This window comes from Oncorhynchus mykiss, chromosome 16 (assembly GCF_057628025.1).
Source record: "Oncorhynchus mykiss isolate SJ-2025 chromosome 16, ASM5762802v1, whole genome shotgun sequence".
NCBI classification, from domain to species: Eukaryota; Metazoa; Chordata; class Actinopteri; order Salmoniformes; family Salmonidae; genus Oncorhynchus; species Oncorhynchus mykiss.
In genome coordinates this window covers 50,628,288-50,649,837 of record NC_143037.1, presented here as the reverse complement: position 1 = coordinate 50,649,837, position 21,550 = coordinate 50,628,288, and the positions used below count along the sequence as shown (strand labels likewise).

Here is a 21,550-nt window from a genome sequence, read left to right as displayed (position 1 = left end):
CATATACATTAGACCAGACCACAGTTTATATCGCATAGCCACCCTGGAACCATGTTTTCAAGGATAATCGCTTCATTTATATTTATATTATTATTATATATTTGGTATGATGACTCTTTTGATATACTGAGGGGCGACGACCGTCGACCGCCATCTTCGTTCAGGGCAATATCATGCCGAAAAGTTGTTCTGCATATAACTGTACCAATAGGTACAGCAAACATACAGATATTACTTTTCACAGGTTAGTTATATTGTTTGATTACAACGCAATGCAATTACCATATATATTTTTTTACATGATTGTGTGTTGATTTCACTCAATTCACTGTATACCATATCTAATTTCTACAGATTTCCTTTCAGCAAACCAACTGTATTTAGACAATGGCTGGATAACATATGCCGGGATGACTTTTATCCAAAAAAACATATGGTCATCTGCTCACTTAATTTTACTATGGATTGTTTCAGCGGTTTAGGCAACCGCAAAAACCTGCTGTGGAATACTGTACCCACTCTCTTTACATTCCCACCACCAAATTCTAAGGTAGGCCTACTCATTTCATCAGCATCTATTGGATTCATACTTTTTCCAAACATTTTAGGTATCTAATGAATGTGCATTACCCTAACTTTTTTTGTGTGTGCATGTAAGAGAACTTGCCTCCTGTCATCAAAAAAAAAAGTTTTCTAACTGGCTTATTATTTGATTATTGGCTATTAACTAATGGTTTATTTTATTACTAGAAAATAATGTCAGGAAAAAGGCTCAAAATGCTTCCAAAGTGTGTCAGTGTGTCCCAAGAAAAGATGGAAACACAGAATGGCCTGGACCCAGAAGAGAAACTACTATCCAAATCTGCAGAGGGCAACAAGAAAGTGAGCTTTTACCTAGCTGAGAATTCTCAACTACGCACGATACAATAGGGTTGAGTGGCAAAGAGATTCCAATTCCCACTCACAACTCTGTCAGAACAAGCACAAGTACACAGTAAGCGTTAAATAATTGATATTTAAGTAACAAGTAGGGATGAGCATTGTTATTTGAATATCCAAACGGATGATTGTATTCAATTACTTGGAAGATTATTCATTTGAGAGAAAAAAAATATAGCCTAGGCCTATTTTAACAATGAAAAGACTTTGTCTAAAATGAGAGAAAATGATCTATGTGACATTGCTACATACAGTGCCTTGCGAAAGTATTCGGCCCCCTTGAACTTTGCGACCTTTTGCCACATTTCAGGCTTCAAACATAAAGATATAAAACTGTATTTTTTTGTGAAGAATCAACAACAAGTGGGACACAATCATGAAGTGGAACGACATTTATTGGATATTTCAAACTTTTTTAACAAATCAAAAACTGAAAAATTGGGCGTGCAAAATTATTCAGCCCCCTTAAGTTAATACTTTGTAGCGCCACCTTTTGCTGCGATTACAGCTGTAAGTCGCTTGGGGTATGTCTCTATCAGTTTTGCACATCGAGAGACTGAATTTTTTTCCCATTCCTCCTTGCAAAACAGCTCGAGCTCAGTGAGGTTGGATGGAGAGCATTTGTGAACAGCAGTTTTCAGTTCTTTCCACAGATTCTCGATTGGATTCAGGTCTGGACTTTGACTTGGCCATTCTAACACCTGGATATGTTTATTTTTGAACCATTCCATTGTAGATTTTGCTTTATGTTTTGGATCATTGTCTTGTTGGAAGACAAATCTCCGTCCCAGTCTCAGGTCTTTTGCAGACTCCATCAGGTTTTCTTCCAGAATGGTCCTGTATTTGGCTCCATCCATCTTCCCATCAATTTTAACCATCTTCCATGTCCCTGCTGAAGAAAATCAGGCCCAAACCATGATGCTGCCACCACCATGTTTGACAGTGGGGATGGTGTGTTCAGCTGTGTTGCTTTTACGCCAAACATAACGTTTTGCATTGTTGCCAAAAAGTTCAATTTTGGTTTCATCTGACCAGAGCACCTTCTTCCCCATGTTTGGTGTGTCTCCCAGGTGGCTTGTGGCAAACTTTAAACGACACTTTTTATGGATATCTTTAAGAAATGGCTTTCTTCTTGCCACTCTTCCATAAAGGCCAGATTTGTGCAATATACGACTGATTGTTGTCCTATGGACAGAGTCTCCCACCTCAGCTGTAGATCTCTGCAGTTCATCCAGAGTGATCATGGGCCTCTTGGCTGCATCTCTGATCAGTCTTCTCCTTGTATGAGCTGAAAGTTTAGAGGGACGGCCAGGTCTTGGTAGATTTGCAGTGGTCTGATACTCCTTCCATTTCAATATTATCGCTTGCACAGTGCTCCTTGGGATGTTTAAAGCTTGGGAAATCTTTTTGTATCCAAATCCGGCTTTAAACTTCTTCACAACAGTATCTCGGACCTGCCTGGTGTGTTCCTTGTTCTTCATGATGCTCTCTGCGCTTTTAACGGACCTCTGAGACTATCACAGTGCAGGTGCATTTATACGGAGACTTGATTACACACAGGTGGATTGTATTTATCATCATTAGTCATTTAGGTCAACATTGGATCATCTAGAGATCCTCACTGAACTTCTGGAGAGAGTTTGCTGCACTGAAAGTAAAGGGGCTGAATAATTTTGCACGCCCAATTTTTAAGTTTTTGATTTGTTAAAAAAGTTTGAAATATCCAATAAATGTCGTTCCACTTCATGATTGTGTCCCACTTGTTGTTGATGTGGCAAAAGGTCGCAAAGTTCAAGGGGGCCGAATACTTTCGCAAGGCACTGTAGCCTACAAGGATAGATCATTACATAGCCTATACATGTTTCACATGTGAAGCTTGTTGTTATTGTCTGTCAAAGTGATTCTACAGTCAGAGACTCCATGTGTGAAGTGAGAGATTACACATATTTTTTAATACGACAAATTACGGGTAGCCTACTTTGCTGACACTGACAAACATATCTATAAAAGCAATGTTGTCCATATAATAGGCCTACAAGAAAGGGAGACACCAACCAGGTCGTATTATTCTGTACTTAAATCAGAGACACTCAATTTAGTATGATATGTTACGTTTCGTATGGTATTAATTCATTTGTGGATGTCCATCACCCATTTCATATGTTAGGAATTACAATTCGTATTATATGTTACGAATTTGCAATGTTAAGAATTTGCCGATGCTCTCCACTGGTGCCAATAATATATGCTATACTGTTGTTCGTTCAATTAAGTTGAGAATTTTGACAACTAAAATACATTAGTATTTTCATTACCTTCTCTTTACAGCAATACCATTTTGTTTTCTAAACTATGTTTTCCCGCAATTGTATTTTGAAATATTGCGATATGCATGGCTGGGCTTCTACTTTTCAGTGACAGTCGCAACTCAACAATAATCTGCCCGTTATTGTGCACGCTGCCTTTCCTTCGGACTGTAGGCGATTTAGAACAATCCACTTTTTTTTATTTTAAAGAAGCTAATGATCCTCTGTGGCCAAATCATGCTTTAGTAGCCTAATTTCAATGATTGTATTTATGTATAGACAGGATTAGGGTATTTCATTTTGGCAATTTTAATTCAATTGACTTTATGCACGGGATTATAGGCATGTGTCTTCTCTAAATAAACAAATGAAATAGGGCCTAGGCTAAAATACAGCACAGTAAAGCATAACATTTATCCGTTTGTGTTTCATAATCATCACGGTTAAAACCAGAGAGAAATGTCTATCCGGTAAAGTCCACAAAACATACCGTATATAACAAACCGTTGTATGTCCTAGGCTGCACAGAATGGTCCCACTATTGATTCAGGAGGACCGTGGACAGTTACCATCCGCACAGCCTTCGCAAAGAAAACAATAGCGCGGCCTCTGCCAGCTGTCTGGACCATCTCCAGCGGACGAGCATTAGGTCTAATGCAGTACATTCATTTAATACATAAAGTTTAATCATGGTTTACCTTAAAATTATTTCTTCCTCATTTTCCATGCAGCAAAATCTGCAACTATGTCCTTGAAATCAAGTGCCCTGAGTACATAATTCTCAAGAGCCATAAGATTCAAAGGGTTCAATCTTTCCTGCCTCATCGTTGATCTCAGTCTGTTTTTGACAAGAGCCAGCTTTGAAAAGGAACGCTACCCTGATGCATTGGTAACAGGTAAACTCAATAATATTTTCTAGGCAATGTCAACATTGGGAAAGACTGCTTGTAGATTCCTCTCACCATGTGAATCGATACCCTTGCCCTGGCAGATGTTTTTCTCACTTTTTATGAACATGCTGTCGTACACGTCGATCCAGAGCATCCCAAACATGCTTAATGAATGACATGTCTGGTGAGTATGCAGGGCATGTAAGAGCTGGGACATTTTCAGCTTCCAGGAATTGTGTACAGATCTTGGCGACATGAGGCAGTGCATTATCATGGTGAAACATGAGGTGATGGCGGTGGCACGACAACGGGCCTCGGGATCTCGTCATGGTATCTGCATTCAAATTGCCATAAAATGCAGTTGTGTTTGTTGTCCATAGTTTATGCCTGCCCATACCATAACCCCACCATGGGGCTCTCTGTTGACAACGTTGACATCCGCAAACCGCTCGCCCACACCACGCCATACACGCTGTCTGCCATCTGCTCAGTACAGTTGAAGCCAGGATTCATCCACGAAGAGCACGCTTCTCCAGTGTGCCAGTGGCCATCGAAGGTGAGCATTTGTCCACGGAAGTTGGTTACTATGCCGAACTGCAATCAGATCAAGACCTTTGTGAGGACGACGAGCACGCAGATCCGAGCTTCCCTGAGAAGGTTTCTGACAGTTTGTGCAGAACTTATTTGGTTGTGCTTGTCCAAATACAGTTTCATCAGCTGCCTGGTCTCAGCTGAGCTGCAGTTGTGAGGCCGGTTAGATATACAGTGCATTCGGGGACTATTCAGACCCTTGACTTTTTCCACATTTAATTACGTTATTGCCTTATTCTAAAATGGATTAATTTGTTTTTTCCTATCAATCTATACACAATACCCCATAATGACAAAGCAAAAACATGTTTTTTTTTTGTTGCAAATGTATAAAATAAAATATATATATATATATATGAAATATCACATTTGCATAAGTATTCAGACCCTTTACTCAATACTTTGTCGAAGCACCTTTGGCAGCAATTACAGCCTTGAGTCCTCTTGGGTATGATGCTACAAGCTTGGCACACCTGTATTTGGGGAGTTTCTCCCATTCTTCTCTGCAGATCCTCTCAAGCTCTGTCAGGTTGGATGGGAAGCTTTGCTGCACAGCTATTTTCAGGTCACTCCAGAGATGTTCGATCGAGACTTGTCCCGAAGCCACTCCTGCGTTGTCCTGTTGGAAGGTGAACCTTCTCCCCAGTCTGAGTTCCTGAGCGCTCTGGAGCAGATTTTCATCAAGGATCTCTCTGTACTCGGCTCCATTCATCTTTCCTTCGATCCTGACTAGTCTCCCAGTCCCTGAAAAACATCCCCACAGAATGATGCTGCCACCACCATGCTTCACCGTAGGGGTGGTGACAGGTTTCCTCTAGATGTGACGCTTGGCATTCAGGCCAAAGAGTTCCATCTTGGTTTAATCAGAACAGAGAATCTTGTTTCTCATGGTCGGAGTCCTTTAGGTGCCTTTTGGCAAACCAAGCAGGCTGTCATGTGCCTTTTACTCTATTGCACTCCGCCTGATTAAAAATGTCTAAAAACCTCTTTTTGCTTTATCATTATGGGGTATTTTGTGTAGATTAATGAGGCCATTTAAAACAAAAATGTATACATTTTATAAGGCTGTAATGTGGAAAAAGTCAAGGGGTCTGAATAGTTTCCGAATGCACTGTACTGCTAAATTCTCTAAAACAGGGGCTGCTTATGGTAGAGAAATAAGCATTACATTCTCTGGAAACATTCCCTCAATATGAGACATCTGTGGCCTTTTATTGTCCCCCAGCACAAGGTGCACCTGTGTAACGATCTTGTTTAATCAGCTTCTTGATATGCCACACTTGTCAGGTGGATGGATTATCTTGGCAAAGGAGAAATGCTCACTAGCAAGGATGTAGAAAAAGAAACATTTTGTGCTAATGCAACATTTCTGGGATCTTTTATTTTAGCTCATGGGACCAACTCTTTACATATTGCGTTTTATATTTTTGTTCAGTGTAGATAGAGAATTTGAGCCATATTAGCATTGACATGAAATCAGTCAAAACACCTCAAAACAAGACATGGTATCAAGAACAAGATTTGTCATTCTTGCTAGCAACTTGGCCATGCAGAATCACAACACACCGACTTCTGCCCCATGGAAGCGCACACATCGTTTTAGTGAAGCAAACCCATCAATAGAAATGTATTTGTTAATGTCTACATTTGTTTTGACACATTTATTCTATAAAAGACACCTTAACACATACTTTTAAATGATATTGTTAGCTTAACATAAAAATATAAAACATTTTCCTTTAAGTATTTTTTTATAGTACTAATGTTACTGTCCCCACTACAACAAAACAATACTTGTAACATTTAATTGAAATTCCAGTAATTCCTATGGAGGACCGTTCATACTGGGGAGTGCCAATTTGACTGACCGGTGGATTCAAAGCCACTCAATGGCCAAGCATCAGCAATCCAGGGTTAATACACATCATTGGCCAAAACTAATTGCCACTCAACTCCATTGAGATGTGATATTATGTATATCTTGTCTTGAAGTTGAGTATTCTTAGCTAGTCTTTACCCTACCCAGTCAGTCTTCTAATACTCAACTTCTATGTGAGTCTTGTGCAACATTGTATTCTGTATGGTTTGAGACTGAGCCATAGGGTTGTTACAGACATTTCTGCAGTATCACATTGAAACTAAACACCTGAAATTATTCTTTCAGTCATAACTGATTTTCTTTATTTAGCATGTCGTCATCTCCGATCACAGTTACTCGCTGTCCGACCCATGTGCAGTGAAGGCCCAGCTATTCAAAGCCTTGGATACCAACACATGGCTCAACAGAAGGTTACAAATGAAGAGCCAGCTGATCAACAAGATGAGGTTCAAATTGAAGGCAGCACGCGCCGAGTTGTCAAGTCTACGCAGCTGGACGAATCTGTCCAGGGCTGCTGGTAAAGTATCTATATGGCCAAGTGTACAGAGGATAGCTGTGAATGATATCAGCTGACCCATTGATTGACATTGGTTTTATTGGAAAGCTATTTTGTATTGGAACACAAGGAGTTAAATTCATTTGCTGATCCTCTTCTGAAAACATAGTCTTGAAGACATACCTTTTCCAATTTCCTCTTGGTCAATGAGTGCAAAATACTTATTTGGGAAAGCTTTGCAGCCCTATCCATCTTGCTGACATCTACAAAACCATTCTTTGGATAATATAGTATATACTTTTCCCACTAGTTTAAAGGGACCTTCCTGGACTGAGTTTTTATTCCTGAATTAAAATCAATCAAGGATTAAGACACAAATGAAGTTGAAAAATATTCCATTGACATTTGCGCATGAGGGCCTTTACAAACATGACCTGAAAGTTTTTTTTTTTTTTTAATATATATATATATATATATATTTCAAAAATACCATTGCATGAACACATACGTTTTCTAATACATTCCCTAGAACTAAAGTGTAAATGCATTAGATGTACATGTCAATAAACCACTCAAGTTACATAACTGAATATAGGCCTACATCTCATGCCTGTTTTTTTCTGTACTTTAAGTACAGTATGTCATGTTATCAGTCAGGTCAGCCTTGTACTATTCACTGACCTGTCAGGCACAGGAACACCCAGATGACATAGCCTTATTGGGCAATCATGTCAGTAGATACATTGATCTGACAGTTCAAACCATACAGAAGGTGGGGTACACTTCCAATCAACTTCGGGTTAATCTTTTGACTAATAGTTTGTTGTACAAAACAATTGTGTGAAAAAATATTGTTTCCAGCTCAATTTCCAAACTGGGCTATTGCAGCTTGGAAGAGATTTTAATAATATGGCAAATATATAGAAGTGCATTAATACATTCAAGAGGGTCACATAGGCACTGCAGTGTCCATACAGTACTGAGTCATCCATTACGAGCCATACCTGAAAGGGGAGAACTTTGAGATTACGACCATCCCATTTTAAGTGACTTTAGACTGAATTTCATTCAATAGGGCAACCCCCTGTTGAGTAAGTTTCTGCCATTTCTCCTCCTATGGACAACATAAAGAGGGGATATGCAGGACTGTTTTTAGGACACAAGGGGTAAATTGGTGTCTCTATAATACAAGTCTGTCCATCCATTGTCAAACTATCAGTTTAACGTTGTGTAATGTCCCATTCGGTCCAGAAAAGAGGTTCCTATGTGTCGGCATCAATCCTGTGAGCTACATGAGGGAAAGAGAAAAAAAAACAGCAATTGAATACTGTTGAACAGAAATACAGTTTGTGTTTTAAGAAATTGAACTCATGTAGTTGAGCAGACACATTGGTAAGGCCACCTACATTGTTTTGGTATCCTGAGTGCTTCCCCTTCAGGAGAGAGGACTTGATGCATCACTCCCCGGAATTGATACAGTACCTTCAGACTCTTCTCCTCCCCCACACAGGGGTCATAGAACCCAGGTAGTCCTGACTGGGAGGACAACACAATAACAACATCAGTCATCATCACAGACCTGTCAACCCTACTTATTACACCTAAGGCAGTTTATCGTTTTATGGTGTGTTTCTGTAACCCCAAAAATGGCATTAATAATATCAGTACCATGTACTGTACCATGTATCATACTCCGAAAAAATTTGAATGGACCAAAATGACTCTAATACTGATATTTTGCATTCAGTAATGCCAAAGGAAAGGGAACTCCAGGAAACTAAGTTAGTCTAGTAACTATGGCTGTATACCTTTGTGGCCTCTGTGAGGATGAGTTTGGAGTCCTTCACCAGGCACTGCAGCGGAACAGTCACATCGATGACCTTTGCCCTCTCATGCTTCTGACTGTTGTCCGTCACAAACTTGCCGTACCAGGCGTTGAGGATGATGAGACCTGATCCAGGAAACATTATCCAGTCAGCATGATGAGTCACTCAACTCATTTTATAGCTTCTGTAACGTGTTGTTATACTGATCACTTCTGGTGCTGACAGAAGCCCGTTTACCCATTTTAGATTCCTCAGTTTCAATGATCCTGCGCACAGATTCCTGCATTAGCAAAACCTTCAGAAGAAAATCGAGATGTCAGATCAAGCTGCTAACATTCACACACAAGAGACCAATAGAGCATCTAATCATATGGTAAGGAATGTGTGTTTGCTTGATGCTGATATACATTATGTATTTCTATGAGGAGACATAGTGAACTCACAGCAGACTCTGCCTCCTGCCTTTTCCTAGCAATGTCCGAGGCTGAACTCTCCCGGTGCTTCTCCAGGTCCCTAGACAGTGGAGAGGCATAATGGATGAATTAATAATACATGAATTAATAATACATTTATTGAACGTCTACAGCGTTTTTCATAATAGAAATCTCAAAGCGCTTCGTAAGAAACAAACAATGCAATATGAAGGCTGCATCCTCTGCAGATGGAGAGGGTCAGCTCATGGTTTGAGAGGAGAGAACTGGTCAGAGGATGGTAGATTATAGAAATTGAGTCTTGGTGAGGGCAAGTCTGGGAACCAGCCTTAGTCATATAGGCACTGGACTTCTTCTGCTCTGTGAAGCACCCACTTTGCACTAGAAAGCTCACAACACAGTTCAGAATAGTATCCAGTCGTCCTCACTACGAGCCCTCTGCCTCAGCACTGCTGGATTCTTCTGTCTCCCATTATTATCACGCTTAAAGCGACTCCTCACATGATGCTCTCAAAAGATCAGGAACTGGCAGCCAGGTGAAATAAAAAAAGCTGGTACTGAGTCCAAATGCATTTGTTTTTTTTTAACAAACACTAGCCAGCTAGCTAACTAGCCAAGCCAAAAATCTGTAAATCAGTGTCTCGAAACCACCAGATATAAGCAATAAAAACAAATCCACAAAAATTAGTTTACTATGACTTCTTCTATTAGTAAAGCCAAGCTATGAAGCTTTAAGGCCATCGCACAATGAGCAGTTGAAATAGTGACAGACTAACATGAAGTGTAGATAAGTGGGCAGTCTTACTGTTCCTTCTGGGCACGCACGTAGGGCCTGATGACGAGTCTCTGAATAGCGAGGTAGAAGACGAGTGGTCCAACCGTGGCGTAGAACACTGCACTGGGCAGGAGCTGGTCAGTCAGATGGATGGGGAAGAAATATGTCTGGCTGGCTCGGTTCAGCCTGCACAAATAAGATGCATCATCAATAACAAAGTTTCCATCGAACCATTTTTACGTGAGTAAAGTATCTGTTGTATTAAAAAATGTAAAATAAACTCACGACAGGCCTGATGCCAGTAAACGGTCCAAATGGCGACAGAACAAAATATAAGACCAGTGTGGATAACATTTTTGTTGGTGAAATAAATAATGCGAAACAAATGGCAGTGAAAATGTTTTCTTGCACATCTGTTGATAGAATGACCATCACGTCACAGTAAACTTGCAGTCACGCTATGATATTGTGGGGTCCTCCCATGACTTTTAAAACAATACACAATTTATTAGGCTACAGATGAATTAAGTTACGATGAACTTCACAGGGTGGTGAACGGTCATGAGCTCGATGCTCCTTTCCAATAAATATGGAGCTTTTGTATGCTGCTGACATGATGATCGGTGCTTGGCTGCCAATTGACAAATAAAAATCTCACTCTGATACATAATCAGAGTGTATCTGAGCTGTTGCTAAAGTGCACGTGTCAAGACCAGAGCAGGCACACTTCCTGTTTATCACAGACTTTCTGTTTATCACAGAGTCTGGATGGGATGGAAACATACTGTAGCACTGTCGCTGACTACCTTTAAGTACTTAGAGCAAGCTAATTGGCCCGTCTTTCCCAGTAGTGATGCGGAGACTCAGATTTTTCACTTTAAAATGTCAAACAAAAAACAACTATTGCAAAGTTAAGCAAACCATGGACTACTTTTAACAATTTCCACTGAACATTTTACAAAAACATTTACTTCAAGAACTGAGCAGATGCAAAGTTTGGTAACAGAATGATGACTGACTCTTAACCTGGAATTGCCAAGTAGGGACATGTTTTGGAGATCTCAATTATTTTGAATGCTAGAAAGTAAACAAAAGTATTTCATATATTGTATAGACAAATAACTAAAAGTTGTTTTTTTTACTATAATGTGTGTCCCTAAGTCTTGTCATTGGTGCTATTGCCTTAAAAATCCCTCATTACAAAGATATTCAACGACCTTGAGCATTCCCTCCAGTGGCAAACTAATCGGGGAGGGGTATAGTTGAAAGAAAATGATTAGCTAATCACGCCTTTTTAGTATGTCAAAATATAGGATTCCACGGATAATTTGGTGTGTAAATACATCATGTCATTGGTTTTACTCAATTTAAATGAAGGGAAATTAAATTGTGAGCAAAAATGATAAATCATATCACTTCACACTTTTGAAAAGCGTTTAATGACCTTAGCTTTGAGAATCTGTGGCCGCCATTAAAGAAAATCCTTAATGACCTAAAATGTGTCATTGGTGTTACTACTCCTACTGATGGCACAATGTTATGATAACGGTCAAATATAGTAAAAGTCATTAAGTCACCATATTAGTTGACTTAGAAGATGTACAAAATATGCCACTAATGCCACTACTCAAGAATAACTCAAATGCCTTATGCCAACAACTACTGTACTGAGGTTGTTTGGTTAAGAAGAACTGAGCCATACTTACTTTATCTTGAGGGAGACGCCCTGAGGTACTCCTACACTGACAGTCGCCCCCAAGACACTGTGCCGACTGATCTTTCTCTCTGCACCATACTCCACCACCGTCCCAAAAAAGCCAGCTCTACAAGACAATGACAGACAGTCAGCAAGTCTTCCTATATTGTCCATGAACTGACCTGATGATTTATAATAAAGGTTTCAGTTCTAAGGTGCAATGGCCTCCATTTATCAAAACAAACAAATGTTCAAATCTGGATTTTTTTGTATTTTACCCCCTTTCTCTCCCCAATTTCGTGATATCCAATTACGATCTTGCCTCATTGCTGCAACTCCCCAACAGGCTTGGGAGAGGCGAAGGTCGAGTCATGCATCCTCTGAAACATGACCCGCCAAACCGCGCTTCTTAACACCCACCGCTTAACCCGGAAGCCAGCTGCACCAAACATCGTTCAACTGACGATCGAAGTCAGCCTGCAGGCACCCGGCCTGCCACAAGGAGTCGCTAGAGCGGGATGGGATAAGTAAACCCACCCCTAACAACGTTGGGCCAATTGTGCGCCACCCTATGGGACTCCCAGCCGGTTGTGACACAGCCTGGGATTGAACCCGGGTCTGTAGGGATGCCTCAGACCGCTGCACCACTCGGGAGGCCCAAATGTTCAAATCTTATTATAAAAGTGGACATACTTGATTGAGCCCTTGACTTTGGTCTGGTCATCGTCCTGGAACTTGTACTGGTAGCTCATCATCATGAAGGAGTGAGGAATCCCAAGCTGCAGAGGGCCAACAAATACGGTTAGGACAGGAAATAGAGAATACATTCGCAACAGACGGCAGTCCCTTCTTATACTACAATTGCACTATTTAATTATATTATGCTGTGCTGACCTGCATGGCCAAGGTGAAGTGGCTGGTCTTCGTGTCCCTGACGATGCTGGTGTTCATGGAGGACTGGGTGCCCCAGCGCCACTGCAGGTAGCCCATGGTGTTCTTGTCCAGGTGCCGAGCCAGCATCGTGGTGCAACCAGGCCGCACGCCTCGGGACGAGAAATGGAGTCCACACTGAGCAGTCACAAAGCTGGAGAAAAACAAGTCATTCTACGTCTTTTCTGACTCAACTGTAGCCCAAACACAATGGGATGCTGCTTTACAGATTTCTAATGTTCTGGAATCTTGACTTACCAGCGAGCTGTGAGGTTGCGGAATATCTTCATACCTAAGAGGGGCCCGTGTGTGTCTCCTGCCCCAAACTCCACCTGGTGGATAAACAAATAACCTCTGTCTAAAATAGAACTTTCACATTGTGCTACTCAGTGTACTCAGTGTAAAATAGAACACAAATGTGATAATTGTTTGTTTGCATGTTTTTTTTAGGTGTGTGAGCATTTGAAAGCACTAGTATGCAGTGTGTGTGTGAGTGTCTATATGTGCATGTGTATATGTAGGTAGAAACTGTAAATGATTGAATGGTTCCTGACCTCCCCCCAGCCCTTAGCAGAGGTGACTCTCCGCAGTGCCACGTTAATGTTTCCTCCTCCGTTTCCATTGTGGGTTGAGAGGGAGCCAGAGAGAACAGCTGTGTCTGAGGTGGTGAGGGGGGCCTGCAAGGTAGCAAATAACATTACACCTAGTTTTCCAATATGGTGGTCTGTTAGCCAAACTTCTACCTATACACATATTTTAAGAACTTTTCAAACCCATTTCAAGCTTTTCTATTACCTCTATGGATTGTGATATGTGCATCTTGTTGATCTCAACATGTGGGAAGCCCCCTCCAGGCACATCCTCGTAATCCTCCTCATAGCGATCAAAGAGGTCTGTGGCATCTACACCCACACTGATCATCCCCTGAATGAGACAGTCACATCAATAAATGATCATGCAACAGCAGGGTTTCAGTCCTATAGTCACTAATACAGCACACAAACTCACACACAAATAAACATTAGACCTTGGGATTGGTCCTCTGCTGTAGCCGTCTCTCCTCCCTCTCTCTCTGCAGACGCTCAAACTCCTCTCGGATCTCTACTGGTGATCTTTTTCTCTCCACCACCTAGAATCAGTAAGACATGAACCATTTCTGCCTGATGATCAGCGACACTCATTAGCTTGACAATGAACATATATAGTACTTCCTGCCACAGTAGCCTATGTATATATATTATAAAGGCAAGCCCAAAATAAAATGCTGTACTTACCTCCCATCCTTCAACATCCAGTCCTCTCTTGCCATAGATGTCATAGATAGCTCGTGACTGTGGGTCACTAAGGACTACAGGGAGAAACATGCAACTGATCAGTTCAAATGAAAGGTTCAGATACATAGAATCCAGAGACAACAACGAGAAAGTTCACCTAAATGTTCAGCTGAAACGGAGCGAAGCCATGATTGAAACATGGCATGAAGTCAGTCTCGGATTCTTCTTACCTTCATAAGCTTGATGCACTAGGTTAAAGAGCTGTTCCGCCTGCCTTTTCAATTCAGGGTCTCTGTGCTTGTCTGGGTGGTAGAGCATGCACAGTCGCCTGTATGACCCCTTCAGTTCCTCCTGTGATGCCTAATAGATGAACAGAAGAAAACATGAGAACTTCAACTTACTTATGAGAAAGTACTAGCTAGTTAATATGATTCCAAGTAAACAAATACATCTTTACAACAAAGGGTTTTGAAGTGACGACCTAACATTACATGTTGCACTTGAGGCCTAACTATCAAGCCAAGCAGCTGTGTAACAGTCTTGCTCCCGCCCCCTCCTTGCCCTAACCTGGGCTCGAACCAGGGACCCTTCTGGACACGACGTGTCACCCAGGAAACTTCGTTACCTATCGCTCCACAAAAGCCGCTGCCCTCGCAGAGCAAGGGAGACAACTACTTCAAGGTCTCAGAGGGAATGACATCACCGAATGAAACGCTAATAGCGTGCACTGCTAACTAGCTTGCAATTTTACACCCGTTAGCCAAGGGGAGAACGACTGCCCCCTTTCATTGAAGCTACGGAAATTCAAGGCTGACCGCGATACTGCAGGCATTGTTTGTAGAAAACAGGATCCCCCATTATAGTAAATGAACAAATAGCAATCTTTACGTAAATACAACATTCGAAGACAAGCATGGTACTAATAATTGATTCTAATACACCAGATATCCTTGAACCGATCATTTTAAAATCGCAAACAAGTTTAGTTGCTAATGGCAGTCTGCAGTACCCCGGTCGACCTTCAACTTGAGTTGCTCAATGAGAGGGGGCAGCACCGAGCTAGCCTGCAATGTTACTTCCTGGAGTAGCTCTAACTACGCATGCTATGTCTCAATGCGCTATTAAGTCTTCACATATGAATGAATGGTGTCACGTGATCAGTGGCATTGTCCATTCATATATACAGTCATTGGTTTACACTTGATGCTCTCGATCACGGACAATATCTGCATAGACGACTCAAATAATTTATAAGAGAAAAACAGACCATACCCGCCGTCTATTCTATGATGGCATGGACAAAGGTCAGGGATAATGTCATTGTCACCAATCACTCAATGTTGGTTGGCTAGCTGCCTAACTTGTGCCAACTAACTTTACTTTGACGAGCTAGTAACGTTAGTTCCACATATTTATTGGTTAGCAGCTAATGTTAGATACGGGTGATGTGTGTTAAACAATTGTATAAATAGTATCAGCTAACGTATATTTGGTTAGCCACATTTTATCCAAGTCTGAAATCAATGGGCTTGTTCGAGTGTTAAGGCTAAAGCAACCGACTGTAGACAGCCGAAAGTCGGACACTAATGTTGTTTTCCAACAGCAAGGCTCAGTGCAACATGGCAGTGTTGGCATTGTTTTTAAAAGTTTCTTTATAATGTTGAAATAAACATCCTCCATATCACACACAAACATAAGTGTATACATTGTAAAATCAATTGGTGGGAGAGAGCCTCTAATATCATCAATGTTGTTACTGATTGACAATCGGGCCTCCCAACAAAGATGGCTGCAGGATGAAGTTGGGGAACAAAACCAGAAACGTTCAGTCGACTGCAATAAAAACTTAAATGACCTTTGATCACGTTTTTTGTAAAGTTCATGCAGCCGACATGTAAACAAACCCCAGACAATATTATCCCCATAATGCAACACTTTGAAAGGGGTGAGCAACGATGGTCACCAACTTGACAAAAGGGATCCTCTCGAACGCGCCCAACCATAAACGGGGGTCAACTGACTTAGCTAGCTATCTGGCTAGCTAGCAAAACGGTACGCCGCATACATTTATTTGTTCCAGAAAACTTACATCAAACAGACTATGAAATCACTTCTCAAAATATCCACACAAACACATCAGAACAGCATCCAAACATGCCGTACCTCTCTTCTGACATTAAGTAAAGAATAGTAATCATCGTTGTCAAATTCACCGTCTTCCAAGGCCGGCGCCATGTTAACAACCTTTCATTCCCCCTTCCGGTCTGTATCTGTCAAACCTCACCACTGTTGCCACCTTGTGGACTGGATGTCTTCATCAAGCATGCCTACCAACATATTGACAGCGTCAAAAACCAGCGCACGGCGCACCAGACATATTTTTTGCGTAAATTAGGCTACATAAATCTATTTGATCAATCATTTATCTCAAATGGACGTTATTTTTTTGTTATTATGGCACAAAAGAGTGCCTAATTGCAACAACAACAACCATTAGTGCTATTTCTGTAGCCGAATTGGCAACTGCTTAAATAGTTTGGTAAACAATGTACAATGCATGATAACTCTGTCAGCTTCCTTTACAGGTTAGATTCACGAACACTCACACTTCAAAACTGTCTTCCCTTGTTACAATGTTACAAAGTTGTTAAATTACACATTACATGATTCCGTGTGATAAAGTTTATTATCAAACGGAACTTTAAAATACATGCTATATTCAGTGCATTGTACACATAATGATTATGCTCACTCTCTTCAAATTATATATAATGCTTTTAGTGTCTTGTATTTCTGAATAGGGACTTCGGGGCTTTGATTTTCGCTCAGTGTTATTTTTTCTCCGTTTGCTATGCTGCTGTGCGAGCGCGTCGATAGCTGCGCAGTGACATCACCCGCGTCCTCGAAGAATGGAGCTGTCTTTTCAGCACCCATGCGTCTGGCCCATCAGAGACACATTTATTTGTATTTTATTTAACCTTTATCTTATCAGCGAGTCTCAATGTCTCTTTAGAGATGAGCCCCGAATTACATGAATTACAGAAAATTCACACATTCACACAAAATTCACACATTCACAAATTCAAATGGTTAGAGCTGCAGAAAGGGATAGTAAACGTCTACTATGAATTAGCCTATATAAACACTTTACATGTATGTATACATTTTTTTATGTTGCATAAGCTAAATGGCTGACTTTATGAAATTATTGTATGTAGCCTAATCTAAGCAGTATACATTTGAATCTGACATAGACTATGACTTCATGCCCAATTCCAAATGGCGTCATTATAACATAATTATTAGCCCATTCCAAAGCAGATTGGTTCATTTACTTTTGAGGTGTTACCTTTCGGCCAATGACGTGGTCTGGTAGTTGCATTGGATGCGTGTTTTTTCTTGATGTCACTAGCCATTCCAGAGTAACATTGTCAGTCATTGCCTCACAACCAATGGTAAGTTTGCATTGGCTGGACTCGCTGCTGCTCCTCGAGTCCCTCCTCGTGCTGTCCTCGCCGTGCACGCGCGTGGTACCCACGGTCGTGAGGAGGAGGAGGATGTTGCGCGCGAAGGGGAAATGGCTGCCGAAAACAAGCCGGAAGGTAAGAGAGATATAATGGGATTAATTTACCAGTAAGACAACTATGTGATATACAATATTTTAAAGTCAGACTTTGGTAAAATATGTGATGAGAGACGTGGAGTTTTTACAAGAATAGCACTCTTGTATTTCCTCCGAAATACCAGGCAGCTAAACGTGGAGACAACATTACCTAGCCAGCTAATATTAGCTAGCCTTCTAGCCAGCTATGCCCATCAGAGCCTACACATGATAAAAACAAGAAGACAAAATAGCCAGCATGATCTAAAAGCTGGATTGTATAATCGTAATTTATTCTAGATTCAGTTCAGTGAAGCAGCAAGCTAAATAGCTATAAAACAAGCTAAGTTAATGACAACAACATGTCATTGCCAACTTCTGTTCTATTTATCCAGCTTTGAAAATAAGCGTGTTTTTATTACATAAACGCAAGCAAGCTATTACGTAGGCTATTTGACATGGAATATCTATAACAATCTACGTATCAAACGTTAGATTGTAGTTTAGTTTGCTTAGAATGCATTTTAGCCATCCAGTGACCATGTCTGGTAACAAAAATGCTTGCTTGCAAGTCCTGGACAATCTTTTTATTTACTCGACGAGATCACCCGTTGGTTGAGGTTCCTGAAAGGGAAAGGGAACTACCCTATCGAGTGAGATTTTAGTTGGTGTCGGTCTTACAGACAACATTATATTATTGCTCAGTTAAAAGTGTTATTTTATAATCATGTCGATGTTTGCTATAATATATATATATATTATATATATAATAAAAAAAACTAGAATGTTGTACCATACACAGCTTTGGAATTGAATGCCACCAGATGTGTCTCAGATGTGATGGATAGTAAGATTCTAAAGAGCGTTTTTAATTTAGCCAAAAAGGGTGTTAACTTTCTGTCAAAGGGACAATCTGAAAAGGAAGTTTTGATATTCTAGCCTATTTCACTATTGAATATTTGAAGTTAATTTGGGTTGAAATGTGCATCTGGTCTGGATCCATATTGACTTATTATTGAATATGTTATTTAATTAGGAGATTATAACACTTGAGTATTAGTTAACAATGCATTGTCAAAATAATCAAAATGTTATAATAATAGAATAAGTAATAATAAATAATTAGAATAAGACAGGAGGAATGCATGCATTTAGAAGTGTAACATGTTCACAATGAACATTGTTTAATTAAGGCTATTAAGAAGCTTGATTATGACTAAACCATATTAACCTGCAAAGTAGATTTGTTTAGAAGAAAATCAATGTTATAATTAGTATCCTAATTGCAGTAGAAGTATATGTATACTGCATCATAATTATTGATAGTATGTGATAATACAATCGAGTGGACAGCCTATTCATTCCTATAGTGTATAAAGGCTTAGTATATGCATTTTAAACTTTAAAATGTGCACGGCTTTCATAAACATTAGAGTTGTTCTGCGTCGTTTTTTAAACTGCAGTCGAGCTTTCTTGCATTTAGTCTACGATGCTCTTCATAATATTTTCAAATACATTAAGTTGTATTGTTCATATGTAACCAGGGGGTGGTGACAAAGAGCGAGCTCATATTTTCAAATGGCTGGCAATATCTGGAATGCATAGAGTGGCCTAAAACAGACATCAAATAATTAGATACACTGAAATGTTCCATGTTGACACACTAATGTAGAGAGAACTATTGATGTCAAAAGAATTAGGGGAGTGTTCATTTAGGGTGAGCTTAGTAGCCTCAATAGGGACAAATAGTTGCCATCTTGTACTTTCTATTTGTGTATGCCTTATCACAGCTTGAGCCACCTCCAATATAGAATAAAAATACTATACATACTTATGATCTAGGTTTACACGATAAAGATAACACTGATGGTCAATGTGTTCCTATACTGTTGTGTAAGACAACAATAACAAAGATGAGAGAGCTGAGCCTGTGAGCTGGTTGTGCCAACTCCTAAACAAAACTCCACAGGGGGGTGGTATTGAGCTGTGAAAAAGGAATGACTATACCGGGACACACTTTACATTTAAAGTGTAGTAGTAGGCCTAATGTATATGACAAAATTAAAAAGGGAGGATACCTATCTCTGTAATAGGAATGACTTACTACTTCACAGTGGCGTTTAGACCTAATGCATTACATCCATACACACAAGATGAATGTATCTATAGTCACTACCTTTGTTCATTTCTTTGCCTCTCCATCACCAGGAGCTTTTACTGAAACCCTGACTTGAAACTCCCATTGCTGAGCAGGTTGAGTTATTTTCGGTGTTCCTGTGAGGTTGGTCAGTGAAGGAGGGGGAGGGGGAGGATGAAGGAGGAGAGAGAGACGAGTGCTTCATGCCTCCACATAAACACAATGTCCTCTCAGGCAATCTGGAGCCGGGTAGCTTTTACATAGAATAGTCATCCAGTCTTTGTTTTTCTATTCCATATTCATTTAAAATCGGTTATCCAATGATGTGTCTCAGTAAAGGAACATGTGAAGAATATGGAATAGTCTAGGCCTAGAGATAAAAATAAATAAAACATCTATAATATTTATATTATTTCAGCACTGCTACTAATGCACTACCGTTTTCCTGTATATCCAGTAATCCTCCCACAGGTATTAACACCATCTCTTTTATCCCTTTGTCCTTGAAGCACCTGGACTGTGGTGGGGTGGGGGCTATAGGTATAGTTTGCTTGTTTGGCAGGTCTCCTGATGGCACTGTAGGTCACATCCTGTGCTACTCCCATGAGGATATGAGCCAGTCTCTCTCAGTGGTCTTCTTTGTACAGAGTAACACCAGGAGTTACTTCTGACCCATCTAACTGATTGCTAGACCCTGGGGGATAGGGCTTTCCCCAACACTTCCTAAAGAACAGTGAGTCTAAAAATACCACTAGTCACGGAGGGAATGGAAATAGCAGGTGTTGAATAAAGATCATTCCAATAAAGTGACACATCTTTCCTTCTCAATTTAGACTTTAAAGTAAACCCCCGACACCTTTGAATCCTTCAGGACTTCAGAGTGGTGATCATGTATTTATAAAGGGTGTGAAGTGGACAGAGGCAATGCCAGATATGTTTCTTATATAAGCTCCACTAACTTAGTCTCCTTGGTCTGTAGACAGAAGGCCATTTCTCTCCTCTGTAGCCTAGCCTATCTCTGGGTCAGTACACTTTACCTGGTTATAACATGTTCTCACTGAAGGGTATCTTCCTCAACAGAGAAAACATAACCTTGTATGTCAACTTGAATGTGATATATGGTCATACTGTACTGTAGACCTGTGAGTAAGAGAGGCTATAATACACTTTAAAAGTATCAATGCTTTTGCAAACAAATATGGTAGGGGCCTATTTATAGTTGATGTCTGTCTGGGTTTGGAAAGTTCACAGAGTGCAAAAATAGAATAAGTCATCTGGAAATCACACAGTCATTAACTTCAGTCAGGCTGTAGCCTAGTGTTACATCATCGAACAAGTGACCTTCTCCCCCTGATCTCAGACAGACCGTTTCTTCCTCAGCCATTCCTTTGTATAGTTCTGTGTGGAATCAACCAGGAATCAGGCTGGAGATTTTTCCTTTTCCTTAATTGAATTAGTGAGGTGTGGATGGATGGAAGTCTGCTCCCTCCGTGCTCCAGACTCTGGCTGACTCTGGCTGCCGATGACAGGTGGTGTCATACTTTAGACCAGTCTGTCTCTATGCCGCCAAGGCCCTCTCTGATTGATCACATTGATTCATCCAGCTTACTACTGATGTGATGTGGACCAATATCGACCTGAATCAAACCCAGCCAGGCCTACAATGAGCCTGATTGCTAGCCCCTTCACTCGTCATTAGGGACCATTCCCAGAACAGGGAAAAAAAATAGAACTGTTCGTTTAAACCAAGAGATGCATTATTCAGCAGCATAGAAAAAA

At 40.5% G+C, this 21,550-nt stretch overlaps 3 protein-coding genes across 11 annotated transcripts in view; 2 read left to right on the top strand and 1 right to left on the bottom strand.

Annotated features, from left to right (window-relative positions):
• Nucleotide 1: 1 nt before the first annotated feature.
• On the top strand, nucleotides 2-7,735 carry thap3 (THAP domain containing, apoptosis associated protein 3). Its single transcript, XM_090203136.1, has 4 exons — nucleotides 2-244; nucleotides 355-550; nucleotides 751-882; nucleotides 6,915-7,735. The coding sequence occupies exons 1-4, from the start codon at nucleotides 174-176 to the stop codon at nucleotides 7,176-7,178; spliced, it is 663 nt and encodes a 220-aa protein (XP_090059262.1). The 5' UTR covers nucleotides 2-173; the 3' UTR covers nucleotides 7,179-7,735.
• LOC110492150 (dnaJ homolog subfamily C member 11) lies at nucleotides 6,075-16,334 on the bottom strand. 5 transcript variants are annotated; one of them, XM_021566201.3, is made up of 16 exons: nucleotides 16,197-16,334; nucleotides 14,264-14,393; nucleotides 14,034-14,107; nucleotides 13,787-13,888; nucleotides 13,555-13,683; nucleotides 13,314-13,436; nucleotides 13,018-13,091; nucleotides 12,724-12,913; nucleotides 12,523-12,608; nucleotides 11,840-11,956; nucleotides 10,164-10,319; nucleotides 9,371-9,440; nucleotides 9,165-9,222; nucleotides 8,910-9,052; nucleotides 8,508-8,637; nucleotides 6,075-8,389 (listed from the first exon to the last, which is right to left on the bottom strand). In XM_021566201.3, exons 1-16 carry the CDS (start codon nucleotides 16,266-16,268, stop codon nucleotides 8,364-8,366), a joined length of 1,680 nt encoding a protein of 559 aa, XP_021421876.3. In that variant the 5' UTR covers nucleotides 16,269-16,334; the 3' UTR covers nucleotides 6,075-8,363. The 5 variants fall into 5 exon arrangements, with proteins under 5 accessions (XP_021421876.3, XP_036802992.2, XP_090059255.1 ...); XM_036947097.2 differs by having other exon boundaries at nucleotides 16,123-16,278; XM_090203129.1 differs by lacking the exon at nucleotides 16,197-16,334 and adding an exon at nucleotides 14,601-15,153.
• A 1,147-nt stretch (nucleotides 16,335-17,481) lies between these two features.
• LOC110492148 (calmodulin-binding transcription activator 1) overlaps nucleotides 17,482-21,550 on the top strand; it is a 498,493-nt gene continuing 494,424 nt past the window's right edge. For all 5 annotated transcript variants that reach the window (XM_090203128.1, XM_090203126.1, XM_090203127.1 and 2 more), the window contains exon 1: nucleotides 17,482-17,635. In XM_090203128.1, the coding sequence (XP_090059254.1) occupies nucleotides 17,611-17,635 (25 nt within the window). In that variant the 5' untranslated portion in view covers nucleotides 17,482-17,610. The remainder of the gene's footprint in view (nucleotides 17,636-21,550) is intronic.

Bases quoted from the DNA above. Each gene is read 5' to 3' on its own strand.
- thap3 (XM_090203136.1), top strand. From the start codon at position 174: ATGCCGAAAAGTTGTTCTGCATATAACTGTACCAATAGGTACAGCAAA. The intron at 245-354 runs GTTAGTTATATT...TAATTTCTACAG, and splicing joins ACAGATATTACTTTTCACAG to ATTTCCTTTCAGCAAACCAA. The intron at 883-6,914 runs GTGAGCTTTTAC...TTCTTTATTTAG, and splicing joins CTGCAGAGGGCAACAAGAAA to CATGTCGTCATCTCCGATCA.
- LOC110492150 (XM_021566201.3), bottom strand. From the start codon at position 16,268: ATGGCGCCGGCCTTGGAAGACGGTGAATTTGACAACGATGATTACTAT. The intron at 13,092-13,313 runs GTCAGGAACCAT...TTTATCCACCAG, and splicing joins CTGCTAAGGGCTGGGGGGAG to GTGGAGTTTGGGGCAGGAGA. The intron at 10,320-11,839 runs GTAAGTATGGCT...TTATTTGTGCAG, and splicing joins GGCGTCTCCCTCAAGATAAA to GCTGAACCGAGCCAGCCAGA.